The sequence below is a fragment of the Carassius auratus genome, chromosome 12 (genome assembly GCF_003368295.1).
Source record: "Carassius auratus strain Wakin chromosome 12, ASM336829v1, whole genome shotgun sequence".
In the NCBI taxonomy this organism is placed as follows: domain Eukaryota; kingdom Metazoa; phylum Chordata; class Actinopteri; order Cypriniformes; family Cyprinidae; genus Carassius; species Carassius auratus.
Genome location: NC_039254.1, coordinates 13,026,569 through 13,038,979, shown reverse-complemented (window position 1 = coordinate 13,038,979; position 12,411 = coordinate 13,026,569). Strand labels below are relative to the sequence as shown.

The 12,411-nt window shown below is 36.4% G+C and overlaps 1 protein-coding gene across 1 annotated transcript in view; it reads left to right on the top strand.

Moving 5' to 3' along the window:
* LOC113111871 (wings apart-like protein homolog) overlaps positions 1-12,411 on the top strand; it is a 62,183-nt gene that overhangs the window by 11,376 nt on the left and 38,396 nt on the right. Inside the window, exons 3-5 of the mRNA XM_026277035.1 lie at positions 1,714-2,395; positions 3,900-4,219; positions 4,909-5,024. Of these exons, the coding sequence (XP_026132820.1) occupies positions 1,714-2,395; positions 3,900-4,219; positions 4,909-5,024 (1,118 nt within the window). The remainder of the gene's footprint in view (positions 1-1,713; positions 2,396-3,899; positions 4,220-4,908; positions 5,025-12,411) is intronic.

Below are 12,411 nucleotides of genomic sequence, written 5' to 3'. Positions count from 1 at the left end.
AGGCTCTAGTAATAGTTATGTAACTTTCCGTGTTTAGGCGAAGGTAACAAGCAGGCTCCGCGGCCGCCTCGCTAAGGCTATGACTATGTTTGACAGGTACAATATTTGAAAATCGATAATTATTATTTTTTTTTATTACATTTATATCTGAATTTATGTCAACCTATAGACTTTCAAATATCAAAATGTCATGAATTAATATGTATTTGTGTACAAAATGACAAACATATTTTCCTATTATATTTTGCCTGGAAACGCTTCCAACAAGGCGTCAGTTCTATTTCTAGCATGCACGCGTCGAGCCGCGCGTCTCACGCAGGCAGTCGACAAGCTCTAACCTGTTAACATGGGAGCCGAATTAAAAACAGACACGCCACGCAGCTGAGATGCTTTCGCTCATCGCCACGCTTCCAGTGAGTCCTGACCGGCCTAATGATGCCCGGGTGTTGGCTGTTGAGATTACAACAACGAGGTGGTACTTGAAGAATATCTAAGCACTGTATTGCAATACTTGCATTTTGCCCCGTCGCTCTCAATTTTAAAGTGCTCCAACGCTGTACTTTTTTTTGCCCGCTTCATATTAGAAAATGACTTCTTCTTGAGGACATTACAAATGTCTGGGAGCGCTCTGGCGGTCTCTGGTGGTGCAAAAATGTATTACAACTAAATTCAATGCACGCCATTGACGTCACTTAACCGAGCAAAATGTTTCACTCGGTTACGCAATTTTTAACGGTTAATCGGTTAACCGGTTAACCATGGCCACCCCTAATCTAAATCCAATTAGGTAAAAGGGCATTTAAATGATCATTTTTTTCTACAGTTTTTGCTTGGACATGTTAAACATCTAAAAAACAAACAAGATCATTTAACTTTTGCAACTTATAAAGCATTAAAATAGGTTTTTAATTTACGTATTAAAACTAGTCTAGAAAATGGCAAATGTAAATTATATAATTGGATTTTATTTTGCACTAAATGTTGCACATATGGTATGGGAAAATGTAAATTTAAATACAGAAATATATTATGATTTTACATATTGCATTGCCATTTTGCTTATTACACTTCAAAATGAATTTTGCTACCCATATGCTTCCACATTTGGTGACTCTCGTGTTGGCTTCACATTATCGCTGTAACCCACATTATCAGATCTTTTTGGCTACAGATTAATCAAGTATTTCCACAACCTTGTCAGTAACTGAAACTGTTGCTTCATATGAGTCAGAATATAGTTTAAGGCTGAGCGATTAACCATATTTATTTGTGGTAAGTTTTTTTTTTTTTTTGTGTGTGTGTTTACATTATCTTGCATTGGTAGCAAGCCTCCTTAATATTTCAAGATTTGGGCTGCCAGATGTCAAGAGTTTAAATCCCAATCAGTCGTAATTCAGTCGTAACCACTATTGTGCAGCCCTAATAACCCATAGTTTAACACCAGAGTTATTTTGGCCGGAGAGACAAACAAATGAGGACAGTGCAACTTTAGTAGTTATGTCTAATAGTCGCAACATTATTTTGCTTAGGTAACTGGTTATTGCTGATAGTTTAAAATTAGACCAAGCTCCGTGTGTTTTTTCTTTATTATTGTAGCTATTTTCAGCAACCTACTTCCTGTTGATTTAGGAACATGACTGGTCAAGTACTTAGTTGTTTGAAGTCATGCGAGTTCTCTAAATTCTGATTGATGTCTCACTTCCTTTTTTTTAGAAAAACCCCACAGTTGGTCCATCGAGAGCACAGACCGCCACAGCTACTCATGGTACAAAAACCCTTCTGAAAGCGACAAGAGACCTCTTGCCCAGACCACCACGTTAAAGTCTGAAAAAACAGATGACAAGGATTCTTACGATGCCTGGAGCGATGTGGTTGGTCTGGGAGCACGCTCCACATCCCTCTTTACAGGACCTAAAGACCCTCCGTCTACCTTGTGGGCATCCAGTAGTTACAGTCACAGTAACATTCAGGGCAAATCCTCCACAGAGACTCAGTTAGACGAGTTTGCTCAAGGTAACTTTAATTTTCCCATTGAGCCATCTGAAAGTGAGGACCACTCTCAGTCTGTGCTCAGGGCATCCAACTGCAGAACGTACTGCAGACCCAGTAAAGGCAAACAGCCTGGTGGAGCTGATGGGAGTGGAAGCGCTTCCTGTCATAGCTCCATTGGAATGTTGGAGAACAGCGGGGCCGAAAATGCTGGGAAAACTGTAAACAGAGGTCGGACGAGAGACTTTACAGTGCTACACCCGTCTTGTGTTTCCATGTTTAACGTCACCTTCCAGGACTCCATGGACCGTAGTATGGAGGAGTACACAGCAAGCCCCCCAGCTGCTGGTCCAGGAGATACTGGAAGACTGAGGAAGAAAATGGAGGCAGAAAGCAAACCTTTCAGGTAATTGTTGTGTGTAAGAACATTGTAATAACGTGATGTAATAACATGAAATTGTTAGTACCTGCAGTTATATTGAGATGTAATTCATACTATTTTTGGACTGTTGTCTTAGGGTGCATTCACGCTTGGTTCAATTGCCTGATCCAAACCCGAGTTTGACCCCCCCCCCCCCCTTATTATTTCATTTGGGTACGAAACATTGTTTGTTTGCGTTATCAAGCCAGCAGCAGTTTACCTCTTTGCTTAGTAACAACATTTCAGGAAAAGGGAATAAAATGCATAATTTCTATCTTCACTTTTATATATTTATATTTTTGAACCATTGATTTTGTTTACAAAGCTTCAGTACGTAACATATATATATATATATATATATATATATATATATATATATATATATATATATATATATATATATATATATATATATATATATATATATATATATATATATATATATATATATATATATATATATATAATTTTTTTTTTTTTTTTTTTTTTTTTTACAGTATTTTCGTTTAACGTTTAGTTTTTTCTTTTTGTTTTTGTGGTGTTTTATAATTTTTTCATTTATGTATTTTTTTTTTTTTTTTGAGCCCATTTGAGCATGGCTGCACTATTAATCAACAATCAACCTCTAAAACAAAAATAGAGAAGAGAACATTAACACCATCCAACTCTAGTGGAAAATATTTTTTGATCGCTCTAAGTTTCTATCTCTTACATCTCATTGAACCCCTTAACCTGTTAGCCAGCACCCCGATGCTCTCGTCCTGAACGCCCCTCAACTTGCACGTGTAAGTGTTTATGAATAGATTAAATGAAACGGGACAAATTTAATCTTGACAATCTATGTATCATTATAAAGATCTAAGCCTCAAGCATTGACGACAGATGGCTGTTTTTCAATGGAAAGCTAATAAAGACTGTATTTGCTACATTTGTGTAAGCAGTACACATAAAAACATGGAAACGCTGTACATACCAGATCCATCGTAATAACGAGTCATGAGACTATGGACTATACTTTTCTAGACCTTGACAGTGTAATTTACTTGGCAGTCTATGGGACAGTCATAAGCCTCCCGGTTTTCATCCAAAATATCTTAAATTGTGTTCCGAAGACAAACAAAGCTTTTACAGGTTTAAAAGACATGGGGGTAAAGTGATTAATGACAACGTTTTCATTTTGGGGTGGAGTATCCCTTTAAAAAAACCTGCTACTCCTGTTTAATCAAGTAATGACAGCCCTACTTAAAATAAATAAATAAATAAATCAATTAATTTAAGATTGTTTGAATTATGTTTTCAAAATTATTATTCTTTTTTTAAACTAGTGGTAATTGGTAGACACCAACTGATCAGATATACGCAAAATGTGATAAAACCCTCAAAGATGCAAGAAATTCTGTTCATAATTCATTGGTTGCTGTCACTTGGCCTCATTCCTTCATTCCTTCACATTCTGACTGTTTGTTTGTTGGGTTTCTAATCGTTCCAGACCCACACAGAGCAAAGCGAAGAGCAGTAAGCTGGAGCTCTTTGGGTTTGATGACACTGATGCTGTGGCTGAGGATGACGACTCTGCTTCAGGAAGCTCTAACTACAGGATCAAATACTTCGGCTTTGATGACCTGAGTGAGAGTGACAGTGAGGAAGATGAGGGTGCCTCTGAAAGAAGGAAAGCTAAGAGGAAGGCAGCAGCAGGCGTAGCAGTTCCACTGATGTCTTCAGAGACCAATGTTGACAGTCCTCAGCCCAGAGAGATTTGGATCTCTCAGAGCAGTCACACTGCAGGTCACAGTCACGGCCTTAAAAACGGTCAGTATTTACACTCAACACAATTTCTGGTGATCTAGCTTTGGGTTCTGTTTATGTTGCAGTACCTGCCTGAATCCATAGTAAATCTGCAAAGATGTAGTTTTTCCTATGCCGTCAAGAACAAATCTAGGTTGAATTTTATCACAGAATTATGATACAAAATTTGATTTTGCATAAAGAATATGAAGAAAGTTATTAGGATCATGATGCTTTTGTTGTTGTTTTTCATTTTGACTTGAGTATTGCATAAGAAAATGTATATATTGTATTATATTTTAAATTATATTGATAGTTTTACTTGATATTTTTTTTGTCACTTATTTGATTTGGTTTTATTTTTGTTAGCTGGTTAATTTATATATTTGTGTAAGTGTTTATTTGTTGGTTAGTTGTGAAATATGTCCCTGATGTGTTTGTTAGATTTATGTGTACAGAGTAATGTACAAAGACTTTTTTTTTAACACATTGCTATTCTGCTTTTTTTGTATCATTTCAAAGACATAGCTAAACTCTGAGCGTCTAAATTGTCTAATATTAGCCATATATATTAGTGCTGTCAAACGTGCCTATTACATACCCATTATTGCAATTAACTGTATTTGTTAGCAATGCAGAGAACATATTTTCCTTTAAGAGATAATAGTAACAGTCAGCAGACACATGGCTGATGTTTGGTTGTGGTTTTACAGATCCTCTGGAGTTCCCAGAGGTCCCCTTTCCCCTTGAGACAGTAAAGAAACCTCAGGTCAAAGCTCAGGAGAAAGCCAAGGAGAGCAGCAGGAAGATCTTCAGCGGACCTAAGAAGGTAAGCTTCATATCGTCTCATTTTCTATTTCAGTTTTTTTCCATCATTCAGCTGATGGCTTATGATGCCAGTATTTGTTCTGGATCAGTTTGTACTACATGTCATTTCATTTAGAAAATAAAGGTTGTTTTGCCCATTTCACCAAAGTAAATGTTACCCTACTGCCATCATGGAAAGAAAGGATGTAGGCGTTTGATTTGTTGTTCTCTTGTTTATGTACACTAACGGAAGCATAGTGAAAGCAGAGGGTGGAACGGGCATTGCGCCGTTGTCTTCAGCGCGACTTTTATCTATAATGACAGTAATGCAGTTATGTTGCTCACCCCCGCTGACAGCTCAGCCATTATTACGAATGTTCCTGCGGCTGCTCTGTGCACACAGGCTTCTCGGGGGTTATGATTGATTGTTTAACTCATGATTGAACTTTAAGCATATAAATGCTCAAACAGAGCAATGTTTTGATAGCATCACAGAGTTTCCGTTATCCGGGAGAATTAGTCTGCGAATGGCTGATGATGTTGATGACTCTACATATCAAACAGAGGTAGGGAGAGGTATTATAACTGCTTTCCTCCATGGTTCCCTTGATCACCATATCAGAGCTGATCTGCTGATAACTGATAGTGAGAAGTAGTGCTGCACGATAAATGAAAATTAAACTGAACCCATAATATGCGTCAGTCTCTGCATCTGCTTTATGTTACAGTCACTTTAATGTGCATTTGGGAATGCAACCTACACTAACCATCTTTCCATACTTATGAGAAGTCCTTGTTAGCAAAATATAAGCCACAATGGCTCCTGAATTACAGCAATTAATCTGTTTTCCTCAACGTTTGTTCGTCCATGCAGCTTACGATGACATCAGTGTGTGATTTGAACAATTAAATGTGCGTTCGCACTTTCACTGATTTAAAGAGAGCAGCTATCTGATAAAGATTTATCATAACTAGGGATGGGCATGATTAATCGACGATCGATAATTGATCGTTAAGATTTTCCTCGATCATGTTAATTTGTTATCGATTAATCTAAAGCATTTTTTTTTATCTAATACAGGTTGCGTTGCGTAGTGCGAGTCTTCAAGCAATTAAATGAATTTCACTGTGTGGCAGCAATTAAATATTTTACCACCAGGGGGCAATATTTGACACCCTACTCGGTTATCTGTGATCTTCCGTTTTGATTTCAAAGAATAATCATGAAGATGTATCGGCGAAGTGTGGCGTGGGACCATTTTGATTTATAAAGCGAACTAGTTAACTGCAAACATTGCGATGCCGTGTTTAAGAACAACACGGCCACGACTCAAATAATGTACCTGTGCATCCCGGCAACATCAGTTCCCTCAGAGTGGGTGTTTTCGGCGGCTGGACTGACGGTCACCAGGTTGCGGTCGCTTCTGACACCAGATCATGTCAACATGCTTATACGGTATTTCTCAACAAAAATCCGTAGACTCGTGCAGAAGTTGTATGCTAGTTACTACAGTTAGTTATTTTTCATGAGGCTTTAAGTAGCATAATTTGTTACGTTAGTGTAATTTTTAGGAAGGTTAATATCTGGCCTTTTCTTCTGGCTTGGATAGTTTTGAGTTACATTTTGACAAAATCTGTCAGATCTAAGTAGTATAATGTTTTTTTTATGTTATTGTTTAACACGATTCTTTTATCATTATTATTATTTTGGAACAATTGAGGTCTCTGTTTAAGAACGCCTGCTAGCAGCTGCAGGTTCCGCTGCTTTAGAGCACTGCATATGCACTCGGATGTATGTTCGGTTTGCCTGAACGTAGTTTAACTGTCTGCCACAAGTTGATCTTGTAATAAAGGTCTCACCGAGGAAAAACACGCTGTATGTTTGTATTCATTGCATTTTTTTTTTATAAAAATTAAATAATTAATTATATTATAAAAATATTAATGATTAATCGATAGTCAATCGTTAATTCTCCCGACGATCGACTAAGAAAATTTAATCGAATGCCCATCCCTAATCATAACAATGTTATGCCAGTAGGTGGCGAAAAGGGGCTGTTAAAATGTATTTGTCTTCGAATCATTCAAGAGATTCGTTCAAACACACTGATTCGTCCAGTAATGTAACAAGTAAATCTTGAGCAATTCATCGAATCATTTATTCATAAATTACTTGTAATTTTGAATTGTCTCATGTTTTTTTTTTTCAGAATTGTGAGAGAACTACAACTTCCATTTAAAATAAAACAAACACTCAATTTAAGCAGAATCATGCAGATCTATTTTGTGCACAAATAGCTCTTAAAGGGATAGTTCACTTTCAAATTAAATTTTGATATGTTTTAGGTTACCTCAAGGGCATTCAAGATGTAGGTGTCTTTGTTTCCACAGTAGTTTCCATTGATATATTTAGGTCAAACTATTCTTGTCTGTTACTCAAATAGTGCAGGTCAATGGTCAACACCTCAGAGCATGCACAGAGAAGTCCAAATTAAACGATTCCCCATCGTAAGTACACATTGATGACCTAAGACACCAAACGAGCAGTTTGTGTGAGAAAACAAACAATATTTATGTCATTTTTACCTCTTATACACAACCACGTCCAAGTGATCTGAGGGCGCGCGTGCTTCCTGGTGTGTGACGTTTGCGCGCGTTCTGGCTTTGTCTGTGCAAGTGCGGAAAACACCGGAAGTGATCTCTCGCACGTGTACATCACTCATTGTTTACACAGAGATTTCGGAAGTGTTACTTTTCACTGTGAAGATCTAAACATATTTAGACGTACATGAAATCACAACCATATTTATTTCAACCAGAAAACACAGATCAAGTACTCAGAGCGATGGAGGAAGCATCCGCTGCAGCAGCACGTCTTCAAGTCTTAGAGAGACAGAGATCTCTTCAAAATTGGTGGTTTTAGTAGCAAGTGTTGTGAGATGCCAACAGAAGTAGAGAGCATATGTTGTCACGAATGGAACATAGCAATGCCACAACTAGCTACAAGACGACGACGAGGACATTGACAGTATCACATCGCACACCTGCCTGACTGAAGATCCTGAGTTTTCTCTGCTGTTGAGCTGCAGCGGTTTGCACGTTGTGTTTAGTTTGCCGCGTTTAAACTGGAGGTGACGTCCAATGCCAGAGGGACCCAATGGCACGCTGTAAATAGAATAAGTAATGTATTTTTATTATAATCGCAACTATTATAGAGTGCGTTATAAACCAATTAATTAATTAATTACATTTACTGCATTATATTTCAGACAGTGCAGATTGGTGACGTATCGTGTGATAAACAGTAAACAATGAGTCACGTACACGCACGAGAAATCACTTCCGGTGCTTTCCGCACTTGTGCAGACTAAGCCAGAACGCGCGTGCTTCCTGGTGTGTGACCTCAGATCAGTTGGACGTGGTTGTGTACAAGGGGTAAAAAGGATATAAATACTGTTCGTTTGGTGTCTTAGGACATCAATGTGTACTTACAATGGGGAATTGTTGATATGAGTCATAGACAAGAATTATTTGACCTAAAAATATCAAAATGGAAATGGAAAATACTGTGGAAACAAAGACACCTACATCTTGGATTCCCTTGAGGTAAGCTAAAACATAACAACATTTTATCTGAACTATCCCTTTAAACAGGTCCAATTTTTATGTAGTCTGCTGATTTATGTTGATGGTTTTCAGCTAAATGTTTTGCTTAAAGCAACAAAAGAAATATGTTTCATATAATTTTCTTAATCGCATTGGAGTTCAAACTGGGAATCAAAAATAATCTGAATCAATAAGCAGAATCGTAATCAGAATTGTTTTAATGCAAACGATAGTCAACCTTAGAAAGAAGTATCTCAGTTTTTATTAGAAATATCTTCATCTGTGTTGTGTGTTTGGAACAACATGAGGGTGAATAAATGATGACAGAATTAGAATTCTTGGGTGATCCATCCATTCATGACAGCCACAAATATTAGTGTTGTAATTTACGTACATTTGTAATGTAAAAAATAAATAAAATCCAGCCAGTATTTGGCATTTTTTGCAGGTTTGATCTGTGTTTGTACTGGCTGTCTTGGATTGTGTGTATGTATTCATTGGTTTTGGCAACTTAGTTTCAATCAAACATGAAACTTACAGTAAGTTTTTATAGTACATTGACTTCTTACATGTAAAAAAATCACATGAAAATTTGATTCATGAAAACTGTAGTGTAGGTTATTTTAGTCAGCAAAATGACTTGGTGACATTTTAAATTAGCACAATTCCCCAGACTTTTAAAATATCACAGAAAGCAAATGTTTAATTTGGAAAGGCTCAAGAACATTTACACAATCAATAAATGTGAGTTTGTTGGAATGTCATTACATAATTGCTCTCCAAGTAGGGCAAGTGACAGTTCTGTCAACTAGCAAAAAAAAAAGGTCCGGTAGTGGTCTCAGGCCATCGATAATTAAGAAACTGCTAGAAGAATAATTAAAATGACACAGCTAGGGGTGTAAGAAAATATTAATTACACGTGAGTATCGAAAAATTTTGTTTGCCGATACTGTGTCGATTCTCAAAAATGGAATATATATATGAAACAACTATATATATGAAACAAATATATATATATATATATATATATATATATATATATATATTAGGGGTGTAACGGTTCACAAAATTCACGGTTCGGTTCGATACGATACACTGATGTCACGGTTCGGTTCGGTTCGATACGTTTTAGATACAGCAAAATGTAAAAACATCTCAACTTTTCAGAATGCCGCAAGCGCACCGCGGGTCATGTGACAAGAACCAACCAATCAGCTTCATCCTTTCCCGTAACAACGTTGAGAGCTCAGCCAAGATGAAGGATCAGCTGATCATAGTTGTATATGGATTGCAATTTTGAAATAAATTTAGTAGCAGAGCTACTGCAAGCGATTTTTAGAGCTGCAAATCCATTTATCCTTCGCTGAAATTTCCGCGTCTCATGGAGAGAGCACGTCATTGTTGCTTAGCAAAGACAGACGCCTCATGAGCGCTTCTGCCCAAGCGCTTTGGAAAGGAGGAGAAAGACGCGCTTAGCGTTTTCCATGCGTTTTTAGGCACGATATGTGAACGGCCCCTAAGGCGCTCGCTCACTCAGCACGCGCTGAAGGCTCGTTGCAAAATGTCGAATGCATTTAACAGACCAGAAATATAAGATCCTAAAATAACCAACAGGTCTGGTGTTTGGGTTGGATTCCCTGTAAGCTATAGTGTCTAAATGCTGCAGGGATAGTTTGCTGCGTGCATGTTTCTCCTTTTTTTTCGTCTTTTCCCAGATAGTACTGACGCATATATCCCAGATATTCCCGCTGGTGTTTTTTTTTTTTTTTTTTTTGTATTCCCGCTGGTGTACCCTGTCATGTTGCAGATGCGACATACCGTTGTTTTTTTATCCACCACTCTCTTGCCATCACCATTATAGCTTAAAGGGAATCCAAAGTGCACCCAAACACCAGACCTGTTGGTTATTGGAGGATCTTCTCATTTCTAGTCTGTTAAACGCATTGGCTATTTTGCAACGAGCCTTCAGCGCGTACTGAGTGAGCGAGCGCCTGCTGAGTAGCCTAACATAAACATATAAGATGGTGTTTTTTTCTTCTTCGGGAGTGTCAGGGGCGATGCCTGTTACGTTGTTTGGGTTATTGGGCTACCTTGTTGAACGCATATCATTATATTTCTCTCTCTCTTTTTTTTTTTTTTTTTTCAAATATAATTAAATACTCCAACGAACCGTTCGGTATACATAATGCGTACCGCGTACCGAACCGAAAGCGTCGTACCGAACGGTTCAATACGAATACGCGTATCGTTACACCCCTAATATATATATATATATATAATTCATACAATAATCAACTGCCATGAATATTAATTACACGTGAGTATCGAAAAATTTTGTTTGCCGATACTGTATCGATTCTCAAAAATGGAATATATATATGAAACAACTGCCATGATTCTTGTATGAATTTTATATATATATATATATATATATATATATATATATATATATATATATATATATATATATATATATATATATATATAAAATTCATACAAGAATCAACTGCCATGATTCTTGTATGAATTTTATATATATATATATATATATATATATATATATATATATATATATATATATATATATATATATATATATATATATATAATTCATACAAGAATCATGGCAGTTGTTTAATATATATATTCCATTTTTGAGAATCGATACAGTATCGGCAAACAAAATTTTTCGATACTCACGTGTAATTAATATTCATGGCAGTTGATTATTGTATGAATTTTATATATATATATATATATATATATATATATATATATATATATATATATATATATATATATATATATATATATATATATATATATATATATATATATATATATATATATATATATATAAAATTCATACAAGAATCATGGCAGTTGTTTCGTTTTGAGTTTACATCCTGACCGACAGATAGCAGTCTTCATCTCTGAACTTAAACAGTGACAGGAAATACCAGCATTAGGGCTCACCACTAATGTTAGCATTAATATAGTTTGCCGCTAGTAATGAAGGATTTCCCATTTTTGTGTACAAATCTGAAGTGTGGTGTCATTTGGGCTTTTGTGGTAACGTCCGCCCCGGGACAACGGCACGAGTAGTAGGGCTGGGTATCGATTCAGATGTTCCAGATCGATTCGATTTCGATTCACAAGCTCTCAAATCGATTTGATTTCGATTCTCGATTCGATTTAAATTTTCGATTCGATTTTCTATTAGAGCTGTAATCGGGCCTTAAAAGTTAAGCCCGACATGTCCCGAGCCCGACACGTAAATTTTGATTGACAGCTTTTTAAAAGCCCGAGCCCATTTACAACCTGACATTATTCAAATGTATGCAGCACACAGCTCTTTTGCCTTTTGTCAGGAATTAGTCATTTATACATGGTTTAACAATTTATACATGACTAACGTAATAGGCCACTTGGAAGTTTGAACAAAGAAATAAAATAAGTCCTCTGTAACATCGTAATATCTAAGCACTCTATAAGTAGCCCGGTATAGGCTCGTTTAGCATATAAATAGGCCAACGCACCAATAAAAACAAGTCTTTCTTAAAAAATTTAATTAAGATAAATTATAAATTAAGATGGGTATTTGGCAATAACGAAATTAATTAAGATAAAGGCTCTGCCAACATTAGCTTATATAGCCTACTCTGTCTACATTATGCATTTAAGACTCAAATAATATTTAGTTATTATTTGAAAAACATTTACTCACCAAGATTAGGTAAGGACTAAGTGTTTTTGTGGAGGAAAATGATTGAATCCACTGTAGAATCGATTTTGAATCAACC